This window comes from Microcebus murinus, chromosome 11, assembly GCF_040939455.1.
Source record: "Microcebus murinus isolate Inina chromosome 11, M.murinus_Inina_mat1.0, whole genome shotgun sequence".
NCBI classification, from domain to species: Eukaryota; Metazoa; Chordata; class Mammalia; order Primates; family Cheirogaleidae; genus Microcebus; species Microcebus murinus.
This window is the reverse complement of record NC_134114.1, coordinates 46,372,099-46,391,041: the sequence shown is the minus strand read 5'-3', so window position 1 is coordinate 46,391,041 and position 18,943 is coordinate 46,372,099. Positions and strand designations below refer to the sequence as shown.

The window sequence follows — 18,943 nt, the reverse complement described above, 5'->3', positions numbered from 1 at the left end:
AATTTTGCATAACTCTGGATTTATTTTTAATAGGTAATTATATACCCACATTTATAAATAAAATAAGTTTATAATTTTATCTTCCTCTGTTATTACCTGGTTTTGGAATCATGATACACTATATAAAATAAGCTGAACAGCTTTGCACAACTCACCTGTTAAACATTCTTGGCCTGCGACTTTTTGGAACAGTGATCTTTCTCTACCATTTCAATTTTTTTAATGTTCACTTATTTGTTCAAGTTTTATTTCTCTTATTTTATGAAATTTGGCATTTTGCATTCTTCTAAATATATCCATTTAATAGAGATTCAACTGAGTAAATGACCAACAGGCAATATTCCAATGGGTTGTAGCATCCTGGGGCAACTTATTGATTGACTGGGTTCCATGAATCCATAATTACTACTATAAAATATAAGTCAATAGAAACATTAGTCTTCACTTGCTCTGTTCTCATAACCAATGTCAGAGCCCATACCACAAAAGACAGCATTTTATTGTCATAACCTTAGGAGCGATGGAAAACTATAGTTGAAGAATCACAGGGTAAATCAGAAAACAAATTGTGATGTGCTTAGATTCTAAGTAAAAGTGAAAGAAGGAAAGGCTCATTTGGATTATGGTAGGGACAGCAAGGCACCCCCAGGATTATGGCAAAGTCTAGAAAGCCTGGGGACACAGTGAGGTGAAGGCATCCTGTATAGTCTCCCCAGGACAACACTGTCTATTTTGCTCATTTTCTTATCAGCACCATGCACAAGTAGCTGGTATAAAAGTGTTTAATTACTTTGAATTAATGGATAAATTGAAGGACCCACTTAGAGAGCCAGAGGAGGAACCATCAAATTGGTGAAGGAAAGGTTTTATTGAAAGAGTTCTTGTATAGTGGCCTTCTATTTTTCTGTAAAGAAGGCAAAACTCATACAGAGCGCTGGCACAGGGATCATTATAAAAAATGTCTGCACAGCAAGATTTCACAGAAATGACCTTGGACTATACTTCCTAAACCACGAGTGCGGCAAGTTTTAAGATCTGCTTCCCGCATCCTGTGAAAACAAGACCAAGGGCACCAGAGTGTCCGTTAGGCTCTCAACGGCCCTCGCGGCCCAGGACCGGATGTCTCCAGCCCGAGGCCGGCCAAGCCACTCAAGCAGACCGCGCGGGTAGCAGGGGAGGAATAGGTAGAGCTGGGAGCAGTGTGGAGGCCAGGCCACGTGCTGCGCATGCTCCAGCCGCCGCCCAGGCTCTCACACGGAGGGGTGGGGCACAGAGACTGAGAGAGACATCGCAGGCGCCGCCTACTCCTTCCCCCGGAAATGGAGGCCGCGGAGGAGGCTGCCGCAGTGGCACCACCTCAGCCTTCCGAGCTGGTGGCAGAGCCCTCTCCAGTAACCTGGGGGGATAAGTCAGGAGACATTGCTCCTTACGACTTGACCATCCTTCACTTCAACGATGTGTACGACGTGGACCCGAGGCCTGAGGAGCCCGTAGGAGGCGCCGCTAGGTGCGGGCCGCCATCTTCCCCATCAAATCCCGGAGGGAGATCTGGGTGGTGACTTTGGAAACCGAAGAAGGCTTGGAAGCTGTGAGGTCTTCTTCCACAGATTTCTGTGGGCCACTGTTGCAGCTCCCTGCTGGTCCTCGTTAGTAAATTGGGTGGTTTTTGAAGCCAGGAGTTAGTGGTAGGGCTTACTAAAGGGAAGAACCTGGAACTAGTGTCATCATTTGTCAGAACGGAAATGAAAACTTTTTATTTAAATGTGAGCTATGGGAATTCCCTATAATATGTTTAGTCCAAACCTGGGTTCAGATCCATCTTTTCCCCTAACCATTTGTGTGGTTTTGGACAAAGACACTTCTTGAGCATGTTTCATCGTTTGTAAAAAGAGAATTGTTTTTTGTTCCTCCTCAGTATTAAGTGAGATAATTTATGCTAAGCATCTGTTACAGGGCATGCCTGTGGTAAGCAGCTGTTAGGTTCCAGTTTTCAGTTTCTTTTTCCATTTCTGTACTTTGAAATTGTCAGTGTTCAACAAGACTTCTATAGCTACTAATAGTCAGGAACCTAAATATTTTTAGCACATCTTTTCTTTCCGCTTTGCCAAGATTCTTACAAACTAGTAACTTGGGAGTGATGAAGAAAGAAGGCCTTTGAGTGATATTTAAAGAATGGATTAGGTATAGATAGGTGAAGATGGGAAAGATTTCAGGATTGTCATTTAGGGAAACTAGGTTTTTTAGGTTTGGTTTTTTTTTTTTTTTTTTTTTTGGTGCTACTTGTGTGGTATACGTCAAGTCACTTTAACCTTCTCTCCAGGCTTTATTTGTTTTTTTTCTTTTTAATTAGGAGGTTGGACTTCATGCATCTGACATTGCTTACAGATTCAAAGATGGGAAATACTAGGAAATAGGGAAATAGAATGGGTACTAAGGTAAGGCAGTGTTGTGCTAATGTAGAGGAGTAGTGAGATATAAAACTAGGGCTTATAGAAAACTGAATATTTGGCTGGCAGTTAGAGAATTAGTCCAGGTTTTTTAGGATGATCAAAAAGGTGCTTGTGACATGACCAAAGAGGTGTTTTGGAAATATTAAGGGTAATTTTGGGTGGAAAAGATTAGAATGGGGAAAAATCTGTTAGGAGAAATCAGTGAGGCTCTTTGCCTTAGTATAGTTAAAGTCAGTCAGGTGGGGGAATAAGTATCAACAGCAATAGGTAGGTTTGAGAGAGAGCAGATATGATGAGCAAGACATGATCACTCAATTATGTGGGTAAAAGAAAGCGTATGTGTGCACATGTACATACACGGAAAGGGGAGGCATGGGGCTCAGCTGGAAGCAAAAAAAACAATCCATAATTGTTGTGTTGTTTAATTCTGGGTAGTCATAGCATTGAACTATCTCTGAATGAGTAACTAGTATGACAGGAATTAGTGTTAGAAAGGGAATGTTAAGTCATTTGAATTAGAGATGATCACTGGCTATGTAGGTAGACATAAATAGCAACTAGTTGGGCCTATTATATCTCCCAACTGTTCTTTCTGTTTTCAGTATTTTAATTATTTTCTTCTCCCACAAGATCTTGTACATGTATAGCTCTTCTGTATCTTGGGAAGAGAATCCTATCCTTCTCCTTCTCTATGGAGAAGTCCATTTGTTGTGGTACTAGCCATTTGAGGGAATACTAAGTACCCCTTCATAGAGATGGGCTAGTTTATTTTCTTCAGATATTCTTGTTTACAATTGGACCATATGTTTTCAGTGAATATTGTCTATTCCTAGACACTCTTAAGCGTGTACTTGAGATTGTATCCTGATGATCAGGTAGGAAACTTCATATATCCTTGATTGTCTTTAGAAACTTTGTGCTTGCATTTATATCAGAATATAAACTACTCAAAGCATGAAATCTGTTTTTACTATCACTTTATTTTTGGTGTTCATAATAGTTTCTGGTACAAAGTGGGTACTGAATAAATACTTTTTGAATGATGAGTATGGGAAATTCTGGTACAAGCTGAACCAGATAGAATTGCTCTGAATGGTGACATTGATTGTAAGTTAATCTGACGGTGATGGTGGTGGTGAACTGAAGGCTATTGAATACTGGGCATTGATTTATTTTTAATAAACTTCATTTTCTGAACTATTGAAGTTTTATAGAAAATTATGAAGATTGTTTTCACTTATAAGAGAGAGCTAAACAGTGGGCATACATGGGACATATAGAGTGGAATAATAGACATTGGAGACTCCAAAAGGTGGGAGGGTAGGAGGTAGTGAGGGCTGAAAAATTATCTGTTGGGTACAGTGTACACTCTTTAGGTGATGAGTACACTGAAAGCCCAGACTATGCAATATATTCATGTAACAAAACTGCTCTTGTACCCCCTAAAACTATAAAAAAAAGAAAAATTATGAAGATAGTACAAAGAGTTTGCAGATTCCCCCTATTATTTACATTTTGCATTAGTATAGTATATTTGTTACAATTAATGAACCAAAGTTGATACGTTATTATTAGCCAATATTCATACTTGATTCAGATTTCTTTAGTTTTTACCTAATGTCCTTTTTTTGTTTCAGTATCCCATCCAGGATACCACTGTATACTACCGTGTTTCCCTGAAAAGAAGACAGGGTCTTATATTTATTTTTCCTCAAGAAGACACCCTAGGGCTTATTTTCAGGAGATGTGTTATTTTCCCCTCAAAGCCTCAGCTTGCAGCATGCACAGGATGGCCAGGACCTGACAGGGGAGCCGACCTTGTTGGTGGGGCTGCCCGCACCTTTCCGGTCACCTCTGGGATAGTAGCTGTCACGATGGGGCAGATGAGAAGGGCTGCTTGTCTTCTTTACAGCTCTGCAATGAAATGCATGGGTTGTGCAGACACACTTCGTAGACACGCTGCGTAGCCATGCCCATCACTAGGTCTTATTTTCTGGGTAGGGCTTATATTGCGCAAATGCTTAGAAATCCTGCTAGGGCTTATATTATGGGTAGGTCTTATTTTGGGGAAACATGGTATTTGTTATTCATAAGTCCTTAGGCTGCTTTTAGCTCTGATAGTTTTCTAGTCCTTGTTTTTAATGACCATGACACTTTTGAGGAGTACTGGTCAGGTATTTTGTAAAATGTCCTTTACTTGGGATTTGTGTGACGTTTTTCTCATGATTAGATTGTAGTTTTGATTTTTTGAGAGGCAAACCATGGAAGTAAAGTGCCATCTTCATCACATCATTTCAAGGGTACATATTCTCTACATAACTTATCACTGTTTATATTGACCTTTGTTGAGATTTTCCACTGTGAAGTTACCTTTTCTCTCACCTTCTATACTGCACTCTTTGGAAGGAAGTAACTATGAGCAGCTGACACTGAAGGAGTGAGAAGTTATACTCTACCTCCTTGAGGGGGAAGTGTCTGCATAAATTATTTGAAGTACTTCTTGAATGGCAGATTTGTGTCTTCTTCCTCATTTATTTAATCACTTATTTATCATTATTATATTAATTTCCTAGGAATGCTGTAACAAAGTACTACAAATTAGGTATCTTAAATAATAGAGATTTAATCTCTCACAGTTCTGGGGGTTGGAAGTCTGAAATCAAGGCATTGGCAGGGTTGGTTCCTTTAAGAGTTTTGAGGGAGAAACTGTTGTATGCCTTCCTCCTAGCTTTTGGTTAAGGCCAGCAATCCTTGCCTTGGTGTTCCCTGGCTTCTAGATGTATTATTCCCATCTCTGGTTCTGTCTTCAAATACAATTTTCCCACTGGGAGTTTCTATGCCCAAATTTCCCTTGTCTTATATGGGTCTTAGTCATTGAATTAGGGTTTACCCTGATGACCTTGTCTTAACTTGATTGCATATGTACAGACCCTATTTCCAAATAAGGTCACATTCACAGGTACCAGTGGTTAGTACTTCAACATATCCTTTTTGGAGAGGCAATTCAACCTTTTAAAAGTGTAAATTCATGGATACCATTGATTTTTTAAAAATTATTTTTAATTGATACAATAATTTTATGTATTTATGGAGGACAGTGTGATATTTCCATTTATTTATGCATTATGTAATGATTAAATCAGGGTAATGTGCATATCCATCACCTCAAACATTTATCATTTCTTTGAGTTAGGAACATTCAAAAATCTCTCTGTGGCTGTTTGAAAATATACAATAAACTATAGTCACCCTGCAGTGCTATAGAACACTAAAATTTATTCCTTCTCTCTAGCTATAATTTTCTATTAACGAACATCTTTTTGTCCCCCCTCCTCCCTACCCTTTCCAGTATATAGTAACCACTATTCTATTTCTATAAGATCAACTTTTTTAGCTTCTACATATTAGTGAGAACAAGTGGTATTTATCTTTCTGTGCCTGGCTTATATCACTTCACCTAGTGTCCTCCAGGCTCATCCATGTTGCCGTGAATGACAGGATTTCATTCTTTTTTGATAGCTGAATAGTATTTATTGTGTATATATATGACATTTTAAAATCCATTCTTTCACTGATGGTCACTTAGGTTGATTTCATATCCTTGCTATTATGAATTGTGCTGCAGTAAATATGGGAGTGAAGATATCTGTTTGACATACTGATTTCCTTTCTTTTGGATATATACCCAGTAGTGAGATTGCTGGATCATATGGCAGTTCTTAGTTTTTGAGGAACCTCCATATGTTTCCTGTAATGGCTATTCTAATTACATTCTCACCAGCAGTGTTTAAGAGTTCTCTTTTTACCACATCCTTGCCATTCTCTGTTTTTTTCTGTCTTTTTGATGATAGCAGCCATTCTAACTGGGGTGAGGTGATAACTTATTGTAGTTTTGATGTGCATTTTTGTGATGATTAGTGATGTTGAGCATTTTTTTCATATACTTAACCATTTTTATGTCTTATTTTGAGAAGCGGCTATCAGGTCTTTTGTCTATTTTTTATTTGGATTGTTTTTTCACTATTGAGTTTTTGTTTTCTACATATTCTGGTTATTTATTAATCTCTAGTCAGATGGATAGTTTTCAGATACTTTCTCCCATTCTCTTTGTTGATTGTTTCCTTTGATGTGCAGAAGCTTTTTATCTTAATATAATCCCATTTGTCAATTTTTGCCTTGATTACCTGTGTTTTTGAGGTCATTCACAAAAAATCTTTGCCCCCACCAATGTCATGTAGCAATTCCCCAATGTTTTCTTTTAGTAGTTTCATACTTTGAGGACTTACATTTAAATCTGTAATCCATATTGAGTGACTTTTATATATAGTCAACTTCTGCATATAGATATCTAATTTCTCCAGCAGTATTTATTAGAGACTATTTTTTCCCAGTGCATGCTCTTGGCACCTTGTTGAAAATAAGTTGGCTGTAAGTGTTTGGATTTATTTCTGGGTTCATTATTCTGTTTCATTGGCTTATGTGTCTGTTTTTGTGCCAGTACCATACTGATTTTGTTACTGTAGCTTTGTAATGTATTTTGAAGTCAGGTAGTGGATGCCTCCAGCTTCATTCTTTTTGCTCAGGATACTTTGTCTATTTGAGGTCTTTTTGTAGTTTCTTAACATTTTAGGATTGTTTTCTCTATTTCTGTGGAGAATGTCATTGATATTGCATTGAATCTATAGATTGCTTTGGGTAGTATCATTTTAACAATATTGATTCTTCCAATACATGATCATGGGATATCTTTTTATTTTTTAATATCATTAAAATTTTTTTCATCAGTGATTCATTGTAGAGATATTTCATCTCCTTGGTTAAATTTATTCCAAGATATCTTATTTTTTTGATAGCTATTATAAATCAGATTGCTTTCTTGATTTCTCTTTCAGCTGGTTTGTTATTGGTATATAAAAATGCTGCTCATTATTATATGTTGATTTTGAACATTGAAAATTTACTGAATTCATTTATCAAATCCAAGAGTTTTTGGTGGAATCTTGTGGTTTTTCTGTATATAAGATCATGTTGTCTGTAAATAGGGACAATTTGACTTTCTCCTTTCCAATTTTGATATCCTTTATTTTTTCTCTTGCATAATTGCTTTGGTTAGGACTTCCAGTATCATGTTGAATTAGAGTGGTGAAAGTGGGCATCCTTATCTCACTCTAGTTCTTGGAGGAAAAGCTTTTAGCTTTTATCCATTGAGGATAATATTGGCTGTGGGTTTGTCATATATGACCTATATGGTGTTGAGATTTGTTTCTTCCATATTTGATTTGTTGAATGTTTTTATCATGAAGGGATGTTGACTTTTATTAGATGTTTTTTCTTCATCTGTTGAGATATTCATCTGGTTTTTGTTTTTTAGTCTTGGTGTGATGTTTATTGATTTGCATATTCGAGCCATCATTGCATCTCTGGGATAAATTTGACTTGATCATGGATTATAATCTTATTGATGTGCTGTTGCATTCTGTTTGCTAGTATTTTGTTGAGAAATTTTACATATATGCTCATTAGGAATATTGGTCTATAGTTTTATTTTTTAGTTGTGTCCTTGTCTGGTTTTGGTATCAGCATAATGTTGGGCTCAGAGAATGTGTTTGAAATAATTCTTTTCACTTTAATTTTTAAAAATAGTTTGAGAAGAATTGGTGTTAGTACATCTACTTTTGGTAGAATTCATCAGTTAAAGCCATCTAGTCCTTGACTTTTCTTTGTTGGGGGACTTTTTAATATTGCTTTAATTTTGTTACTCATTATTGTCTGTTCAGGTTTTCTATGTCTTCCTGGTTCAATCTTGGCAGGTTGTATGTGTCCAGGAATTTATCTGTTTCCTCTAGGTTTTCTAATTTGTTGGCATGTCTCTAATGATCCTTTGTATTTCTATGGTATCTGTTGTAATGTCTCCTTTTTTGTTTCTGATTTTATTTATTTGAGTCTTCTCTCTGTTTTTTTTCTTAATCTAGCTAAAGACTTGTTGATTTTTAAATACTTTAAAAAATTCAAAATATTATGGGTATACAAATGTTTTGATTACGTGTTTTGCTTTTGTGCAGTTTGAGTCAAAGTTGTAAATGTGCCCATCACCAAGGTAGCATATACTGTACCCGTTAGGTGCAAATTTACCCATCCCTTTCTCTACTCTCTCACCTACTTGATTTCCATTGAGTTTTACTACCATTGGTGCACATGGGTGTTTATTGATTGGTTCCAATTTAATAATAAACACAAGGTGTTTATTTTTCCATTCTTGCAGTAGTTCACTTAGAAGAATGGTCTCTAATTCTATCCAGGTTGTTACAAAAGATATTAGTTCACCATTTTTTATGGCTCTGTAGTATTCCTTAGTAAACATATACCACATTTTATTAATCCACTCATGTATTTATGGGCACTTGGGTTGATTCCACATCTTTGCGATTGTGAATTGTGCTGCAAAGAAACATTCAAGTGTAAGGAAAACTACTTTTTTCCCCTTGGGTAAATACCCAATAGTGGGATTGATGGATCAAATGATAGGTCTACTTTTAGTTCTTTGACAGATCTCCATACTATTTTCCATAGAGGTTATGCTAGTTTGCAGTCCCACCAACAGTGTATAAGTGTTCCCTTCTCTCCACATCCACACTAGCATCTGTTGTTTTGAGACTTTTTTATAAAAGCCATTCTTAATGGGGTTAGGTGATATCTCATTGTGGTTTTGATTTGTATTTCCATGATGATTAGAGACTTTGAGCATTTTTTCATATGTTTATTAGCCATTTGTCTTCTTTTGGAAAGTTTCTATTCATTTCTTTTGCCCACTTTTTGATAAGGTTGTTTGATTTTTTCTTGCTGATTTATTTGAGTTCTTTATAGATTCTGGTTATTAGTCCTTTATTGGATGTATAGTATGCAAATATTTTCTCCCATTCTGTAGATTGTCTATTCACTCTATTGATTGTTTCCTTGGCTTTATAGAAGCTTTTTAGTTTAATAAAGTCCCATTTGTTAATTTTTGGTGTTGCTGTGATTGCCTTTGGGGTCTTCTTCACAAATTCTTTGCCTAGGCTGATATCTAGAAGAGACATAAACCTATGGATCAGAACAAAGAACCCAGATATAAAACCATCCTTATATCCTTATATTGCCATCTGATCTTTGACAAAGCAGACAAAACCATACACTGAGGAAAAGAATTCCTATTCAATAAATGGTGCTGGGAAATTGGATAGCTACATGTAGAAGACTGAAATAGGATCTACATCTCTCACCACTCACAAAAATATTAATTCATGATGGATAACAAATTTAAACCTAAGACACGAAACTATAAGAATTCTAGAAGAAAATGTTTTGTTGATTTTATCTTTTCAAAACACCAATTTTTTGCTGATCTTTTGTATTTTCTTAGTGTCTATTTCATTTATTTTTGCTCTGATATTATTTCATTCCTTCTACTAACTTTGTGTTTGATTTTTTCTTGTTTTTCTAGTAACTTGAGGTGCATTGTTAGATTGTTTATCTTTTAACTTTTTTGATGTAGGCATTTATTATTGTAAAATTTCCCCTTAGTACTGCTTTTTGTGTAACTCATAGATTTGGGTGTGTTGTGTTTCTATTTTCATTTGTTAAAAGGAAATTTTAAATTTCCTTAATTTCTTCATTAACCTGTTGGTCATTCAGGAGCATATTGTTTAATATTCATGTATTTGTATAGTTTCCAGTGTTTTTGTTGTTATTCATTTCTAGTTTTATTCCATTGTGGTCAGAAAAGATACTGGAAATGATTTGGATTTTTAAAAATTTTCCAACTTTTTTTGTGGCCTAACATATAGTTTATCCTGTAGATTATTCCATGTGTTGTTAAGAAGAATGTATATGCTTCAATTGTTGGATGATCTGTTCTCCAAGTGTTCATTAGGTCTAGTTGGTCTACAGTGCAGTTTAAATGTAATGTTTATTTTTTGATTTTTTGTCTAGATGACTTGTACAATGCTGAGATTGCGGTATGAAAGTCCTCAATTATTATTATATTGAAGTCTATCTCTCCCTTTGGATCTAATAATATTTGCTTTATATATCTGGGTGCTTTGCTGTTGGGTGCATGCATATTTACAATCATTATATCCTCTTGCAGAATTGATCTTATCATTATATAATGACCTTCTTTAAAGTTTTTGAATTAAAATCTATTTTATCTGATAGAAGTATAGCTATTCATACCCATTTTGGGTTTTTGTTCATATGGAATGTCTTTTTCCATCCCTATACTTTCAGTCTATGTGTCTTTACTTGTAGGCAACATATAGTTGCATCTTGTTTTTTATCCATTCCGCCAGTCTATATCTTTTTTTAAATTTTAGCATATTATGGGGGTATAAGTGTTAAGGTTATGTATATTGCCCATGCCCCCCTCCTCCATGGAGATAGAGCCTCAAGCGTGACCATCCCCCAAACATTGCACATCTCACTCATTGTGTTTGTATATACCCATCCCCTCCTCCCCCCTCCCATCTGCCCGACACCTGATAAATGTTATTCTTTTTTTTTTTTTTTTTTTTGATCTTTTTTTTTTTTTTTTTTTTTATTTTGGCATATTATGGGGGTACAGATTTTAAGGTTTCAATAAATGCCCATTTCCCCCCTCCCCCCAAAAGTCTGAGTCTCCATCATGACCATCCCCCAGATGGTGCACATCTCACTCATTATGTATGTATATACCCACCCCCCTCCCCCCTCCCCCCTCCCACCTGCCCAATACCCTATTACTGTAGTACCTATGTGTCCACTTAGGTGCTAGTCAGTTAATACCAGTTTTCTGGAGAATATATCTGGTGCTTGTTTTTCCATTCTTGGGATACTTCACTTAGTAGTATGGGTTCCAGCTCTAACCAGGAAAATATAAGATGTGCTATATCACCATTGTTTCTTAGAGCTGAATAGTACTCCATGGTATACATATACCACATTTTATTAATCCATTCTTGGATTGATGGGCACTTGGGCTGTTTCCACAGCCTTGCGATTATGAATTGTGCTGCTATAAACATTCGAGTGCAGGTGTCTTTTTTGTAGAGTGTCACTGGATCATTTGGGTAGATGCCCAGCAATGGGATTGCTGGGTCAAATGGTAGATTCAGTTGTATCGCTTTAAGGTATCTCCATATTGCTTTCCACAGAGGTTGAACTAGTTTGCAGTCCCACCAGCAGTGTAGGAGTGTTCCTCTCTCTCCGCAACCACGCCAGCATTTATTGTTTGGAGATTTTTTGATAAAGGCCGTTCTCACTGGGGTTAAGTGATATCTCATTGTGGTTTTGATTTGCATTTCCCTGATGATTAGAGATGTTGAGCATTTCTTCATATGTTTGTTGGCCATTCTTCTGTCTTTTTTAGAAAAGTTTCTGTTCAAGTCTTTTGCCCACTTTTTAATGGGGTTATTTGATTTTTTCTTCCTAATTTTCGTGAGTTCTAAGTATATTCTAGTTATCAGTCCCTTATCGGATGCATAGGATGCAAAAATTTTCTCCCATTCTGTAGGTTGTCTGTTTACTTTCATGACTATTTCTTTGGCTGTGCAGAAGCTTTGTAGCTTGATCATGTCCCATTTATTTATTTTTGTTGCTGCTGTGATTGCCTTTGGGGACTTCTTCATAAACTCTTTGCCCAGGCCGATGTCTAGGAGAGTGTTTCCAACTTTTTCCTCTAGAGTTCTAATAGTTTCATATCTTAGGTTTAAGTCTGTTATCCAGCGTGAGTTGGTTTTTGTGAGAGGTGAAAGGTGTGGGTCCTGTTTTAGCCTTCTACAGGTGGCTATCCAGTTTTCCCAGCACCATTTATTGAAGAGAGATTCTTTTCCCCAGCGTATGTTTTTGTCTGCTTTGTCAAAGATGAGATGGCTATATGAGGATGGTTTTATATCAGGATTCTCACATCTGTTCCACTGGTCAATATTCCTGTTTTTGTGCCAAGACCATATTGTTTTAATTACTACAGCTTTGTAGTATAGTTTGATATCTGGCATATTAATGCCTCCCATTTTGTTTTTGTTGCCTAGAATTGCTCTTGATATTCGGGGTCTTCTTTGGTTCCATACGAAGCGTAAAATTATTTTTTCTATATCTGTGAAGAATGCTGATGGGATTTTAATAGGTATTGCATTGAATCTGTAGATCAGTTTGGGTAGTATAGACATTTTGATGATATTGAGTCTGCCGATCCACGAGCATGGTATGGATTTCCATCTGTTTACATCCTCTGCTATTTCCTTCCTCAGTGTTTCATAGTTCTCCCTGTAGAGGTCTTTTACCTCTTTGGTTAAATATATTCCTAGGTACTTTAATTTCTTTGTTGCTATTGTGAAGGGAATTGAGTCTTTGATTTGGTTCTCAATTAGATTGTTGTTGGCGTATATGAATGCCTCTGATTTCTGTGTATTGATTTTGTATCCTGAGACTTGACTAAATTCATTGATCAGTTCCAGGAGTTTCTTGGTTGAATCCTTGGGGTTTTCTAGATACAATATCATATCATCAGCAAACAGTGAAAGTTTGATCTCTTCTGCCCCTATTTGGATACCTTTGATTCCATTTTCCTGTCTGATTGCTGTAGCCAAGACTTCCAGCACTATGTTGAACAGAAGTGGAGATAGTGGGCAGCCTTGTCTGGTTCCAGTTCTAAGTGGGAATGATTTCAATCTTTCCCCATTCAGTATGATGTTGGCTATGGGTCTGTCATATATGGCTTGTATCATTTTTAGGTATGTCCCTTCTATGCCTATTTTCTTAAGTGTTCGTATCATGAAAGGGTGTTGAATTTTGTCAAAAGCTTTCTCTGCATCTATTGAAAGAATCATGTGGTCTTTGTTTTTGCTTCTGTTTATGTGGTGAATTGCATTTATAGATTTACGTATGTTGAACCATCCCTGCATCCCTGGGATGAAGCCCACTTGGTCGTGGTGGATTATTTTTTTGATAAGTGTCTGGATTCGGTTAGCTAAGATTTTGTTGAAAATTTTTGCATCTATATTCATTAGGGATATTAGTCTGTAGTTTTCTTTTTTTGTTGCATCCTTTCCTGGTTTTGGTATCAGAGTAATATTCGCTTCATAAAAGGTGTCGGGGAGGTTTCCGTTCTTCTCGATGTTGTGGAATAGTTTCTGCAAGATAGGTACTAGTTCTTCTTTGTAAGTATGGTAAAATTCAGGTGTGAAGCCATCTGGACCGGGACTTTTCTTTTTAGGGAGATTTTTAATTGCTGTTTCTATTTCAGCTGTTGAGATTGGTCTGTTCAGGGAATCTATTTCTTCCTGGTTGAGCCTAGGGAGGCTGTGTGTTTCTAGAAATTTGTCCATTTCCTCCACATTTTCCAGTTTGTGTGCATAAAGATTTTTGTAGTATTCATAAATTGTATCTTGTATCTCTTTGGGATCAGTTGTGATATCTCCTTTTTTATTCCTGATGGAGCTTATTAGAGATTTCTCTTTTCTGCTTTTCGTTAGCTTAGCCAATGGTGTGTCAATTTTGTTTATTTTTTCAAAGAACCAACTTTTTGTTTTATTAATCTCCTGAATAGCTTTCCTGTTTTCAATTTCGTTTAGTTCTGATTTGATCTTGTTGATTTCACTTCTTCTGCTGGGTTTGGGGTTGGTCTGTTCTTCTTTTTCCAGCTCTTTGAGTCGTTTCATTAGATTGTCTATTTGTGATCTTCTTGTCTTTTGGTCATAGGCATTTATGGAGATAAACTTTCCTCTCAGAACTGCTTTAGCTGTGTCCCAGAGGAGTTGATAACTTGTCTCTCCATTGTCGTTTTCTTCATAGAAGTTTTTTATTTCTGTCTTGATTTCTTCATTTACGAAGTAATCATTTAGTAGGAGGTTGTTTAATTTCCACGTTTTTGTGTAGAAATGTGAGTTTCTGTTAGGGTTGATTTCTACTTTTATTCCACTGTGATCTGAGAAGGTACATGGTATGATTTCTATTTTTTTAAATTTCTTGAGATTTTCTTTGTGTCCTAGGATATGGTCAATCTTAGAGAATGTCCCGTGAGCTGATGAGAAGAACGTATATTCAGTGGATTTTGGGTAGAATGTTCTGCAGATGTCTGTCAGACCCAATTGTTCTAGAGTTTTGTTTAAGTCCACTATTTCTTTATTAATTTTCTGTTTGGAGGATCTGTCTCGTGCCGTCAGTGGGGTGTTGAAATCTCCGGCGATTATGGAGTTGCTATTAATCCATTTGCTTAGCTCCAGTAAGGTTTGCTTTATGAATCTGGGTGCACCTAAGTTGGGTGCATATATATTTAAAATTGTTATCTCTTCTTGTTGGACTGTGCCCTTCACCATTATATAATGGCCCTCTTTGTCTTTTACTACTTTTGTTGGTTTAAAAACTAAATCGTCTGAAATTAGAACTGCCACACCAGCCTTCTTTTGGCTTCTATTTGCTTGGAATATTGATCTCCACCCTTTTATTTTTAGTCTATATGCATCCTTGCAGGTTAGATGTGTTTCCTGAAGACAGCATACACTTGGCCTGTATTTTCTTATCCATTCAGCCAGCCTATGTCTCTTGAGTGGAGAGTTTAAGCCATTCACATTTATTGAGAGAACTGAGAGGTAAGGTAGATTACTGATCATTCTGTTGGGTTGGATGTTGTTGCTATGATTTCTGTCTTGAGCCATTGTAATATCTGGCCTTTAATATCTTTGGGTTTTGGTTGTTTTTATATTCGTGGGTTATTTTTATGATGTTCCGTGCATAACGCTGTTTTAAGTACTTCTTGTAGGGCTGGTCTTGTCTTGGTGAATTCTCTGAGCCTTTGCTTGTCTGAGAATGTTTTTATTTCTCCTTCATATACGAAGCTTAGTTTTGCAGGGAATAATATTCTAGGCTGGGCATTGTTTTGTTTCAAAAGAGTGAGAATGGGGCCCCAGTCTCTCCTTGCTTGTAAAGTCTCATTAGAGAAGTCTGATGTTATTCGAATTGGCTTTCTCTTGTATGTTACTTGCTTCTTTTGTCTTACAGCTCTTAGAAGGGCCTCTTTAGTTGATACTTTGGTCAGTCTGATGACTGCATGTCGTGACGTCTTCCTGTTTGCGTTGAATCTCCCAGGGGTCCTCTGAGCTTCTTGAACTTGTATATCAAGATTTTGAGCAAGGCCTGGGAAATTTTCCTCTATTATATCTTCAAACAGCTTGTCCAACCCTTGAGTGTTGTCTTCTTCCCCTTCCTGTAACCCTATGACCCTCACATTAGGTTTCTTCACATAATCCCACAGCTCTTGTAGGCTTTGCTCTTTTCTCTTGTTTCTCTGCTCTATTTCTGTGACTGATTTATTTAATTGGAGGGTGTTATCTTCAAGCTCTGAGATTCTTTCTTCTGCTTCATCTACCCTGTTCTTGAGACTTTCCACTGTATTTTGTAGTTCCTTGAATTGATTCTTCATTTCCAGGAGTTCGGTTACACTTTTCTTCAATGTGTCTATTTCTTTTCTCATATCCTGGAGATTTTTTGTGGTTTCTTGGTGCTGGTTGTTGAGTTGTTGTTGCAGCTGGGTGAGTGTTCTTATGTTCCACATACGAAATTCCTCTTCTGTCATATTGGTTGCCTGATTTTGGTTGGTGTCCGTTTCTAGGGGGCTGGTGCTCCTCTTTGGGGGTGTGTTTTCCGTTTGGTTCTTCATATTTCCTGAGTTCTTTCGCTGATTTCTTCCCATGTCGATCAGTTGTTGTTTCTTTCCTTAGGTTATTGTTTGGGTATTCACACACCTTGTTTAGTTTCTGAGGCGTTAGGTGGTGCCTGTGGGTGAAATTGGACCACTCCCTGTATATTGAGTCAGTGGGTGCCGTGGAAAGGCTGTGCAAGATGCCGTCCCTGTCAGTAGGTGGCGTTTGCTTGGAGGAACAGGCTATGGTGTTGATTTTGAGTCCTGTTATCAGCTCTCGTTCTGGGCGGAGCTGGGTTGGGTAAGCCTGCCCTCAGGCCGTTAGCAGGGGTCAAAGTTCTGTTCTCTGCTGTCAGGGCGGGGCTGGAATGGTCCTGCTCAGCCAGAAAGTCTGGGTGTGGGGGTGGGGCTGTCTGAGACAGTCTGCAGCAGGCCTAGCTTCTTTCCACCCTCCCCAACTCCACAGCTACTCCTGGGCCTCTGCCAGCAGGCCAGACCACAAGCTACCAGGCCTCCCCGGACTGTGATGCCGGCGGGGAGGTTCCCTGCACAGGAACGCCACCTGGGTTGGGCGCACGGCCTCCTCCTGGGAGGAGGGTTGCCCTCTAGGACGCCGCCGATCCGCCCCTGGAGGCACACAGACCTCAGTAGGCTGTTCACGTATAACCCTTCTGTGCCCCGGGCAATGCTAGCCCTCAGTGCAGGGGATCTGGTCTGCAGGTCCGACCTCTGGGTCCCAGAGTTCAAACTGTATTCCCACCAGGGAGAGGATTTCCGGTCCTAATTCACCCACAGGGAGCCCAAGCTGGGTCTATGTCTCTCAGCCTCTGAGTCGGCACCGTTTTCCTGGGAACACGGTGCCAGCAGCACCTGGGAGGGCTGGTGGGGTCCCAAACGGGAAGGTCCCGTTCCCTGGAGGTGCCTCCGGCTGGTGGCTGTATTGTCTCTCTGGGCAGCCGCGGGTAGGGTCGGCGGAGGGGGGGGAGGAGGCAATATGGCGCCTGCCGCGCGGCTCGGGTCTGTGCACACGGAGGTGCCCGGAGGAAGTTGGGAACCTGGTGCCACGTCTGCTACAGGCTCACCGTTGGCAGGCGGCGGCAGTCTCTGGGCTGGTGTCCGCAGGTCTCTCCACCCGCTGGGGAGCCCACCAGCAGTCCCGAATGCAGGGGAGGGGAAACAGCAGATCCACCTACCCTTGCTGCTGGTCTCCGGGCTGCTCCGGTGGTCTCAGCCTCCAGTTCTCCTCCGCAGCCTCCTCCCGTGGAGTCTCCCGGGGTCTCAGGTACCCCTCCTTCCGGCCCTTGTCCGCTGTATGCTCGTCTTCTTGCTTCTTTCCTCTAGTTTCTGCTAGAATCTGACTTTTCTGCAGAGACCCTCTGTCTGGCAGTGTTATTCGTCCGCCATCTTGCTCCGCCCCCCTTTATAAATGTTATTCTTATATGTCCACTGAGGTGTTGATCCATTAATACCATTTGCTGGTGAGTACATGTGGTGTTTGTTTTTCCATTCTTGAGATACCTCACTTAGTAGAATGGGTTCCAGCTCTAGCCAGGATAATTCAAGAGGTGCTATATCACCATTGTTTCTTAAAGCTGAATAGTACTCCATGGTATACATATACCACATTTTATTAATCCACTCATGAATTGATGGGCACTTAGGTTGTTTCCACAACTTTGCAATTGTGAATTGTGCTGCTATAAACATTTGAATGCAGGTGCTTTTTTCATAAAGTGTCATTTGATCTTTTGGGTAGATGCCCAGTATTGGAATTGCTGGATCAAATGGTAGATCCACTTGTATCGCTTTAAGGTATCTCCATATTGCTTTCCACAGAGGTTGAACTAGTTTGCAGTTCCATCAGCAGTGAAGGAGTGTTCCTACCTCTCCACATCCACACCAGCATTTCTTGTTTGGGGACTTTTGGATAAAGGCCATTCTCACTGGAGTTAAGTGATATCTCAATGTGGTTTTGATTTGCATTTCCCTGATGATTAGAGATGTTGAACATTTTTTCATGTGTTTGTTGGCCATTATTCTGTCTTCTTTTGAAAAGTTTCTGTTCATGTTCTTTGCCCATTTGTTGATAGGGTTGTTTGATTTTTTCTTGCTGATTTTCCTGAGTTCTAAATAGATTCTAGTTATCAGCCCTTTATCGGATGTGTAGCTTATGAAAATTTTCTCCCATTCTGTGGGTTGTCTGTTTGCTCTCTTGACAGTTTCTTTGGCTGTAGAGAAGCTTTTTAATTTGATCAGGTCCCATTTATTTATTTTTGTTGCTGCTGCGATTGCCTTTGGGGTCTTCTTCATAAATTCTTTGCCTAGGCCAATATCTAGAAGAGTATTTCCAACGTTTTCCTCTAGAATTGTAATAGTTTCACGCCTAAGGTTCAAGTCTGTTATCCAATGTGAGTTGATTTTTGTGAGAGGTGAAAGGTATGGGTCTTGTTTCAGTCTTCTACATGTGGCTATCCAGTTTTCCTAGCACCATTTATTGAATAAGGATTCTTTTCCCCAGTGTATGTTTTGTCTGCTTTGTCAAAGATTAGTTGGCTATATGAGGATGGTTTTATATCTGGGTTCTCTGTTCTGTTCCACTGGTCAATGTCCCTGTTCTTGTTGCAGTAAAAAGCTGTTTTAATTACTATAGCCTTGTAATATAGTTTGAATTCTGGTAAATTGATACCTCCTATTTTGTTTTTATTGCCTAGGATTGATTTTGCTATATGGGGTCTTCTCTGTTTCCATACAAATCGTAAAATTGTGTTTTCTATATCTGTGAAAAATGATGGTGGCATTTTGATAGGGATTGCAATGACTCTGTAGGTCACTTTGGGTAGTA

General features: G+C 38.5%; 1 protein-coding gene across 1 annotated transcript in view; it reads left to right on the top strand.

Annotated features, from left to right (window-relative positions):
* Positions 1-948: 948 nt before the first annotated feature.
* Positions 949-18,943, top strand: part of LOC105882007 (snake venom 5'-nucleotidase-like) — a 74,784-nt gene continuing 56,789 nt past the window's right edge. The window contains exon 1 of the mRNA XM_012784062.3: positions 949-1,507. Within this exon, the coding sequence (XP_012639516.1) occupies positions 1,320-1,507 (188 nt within the window). The 5' untranslated portion in view covers positions 949-1,319. The remainder of the gene's footprint in view (positions 1,508-18,943) is intronic.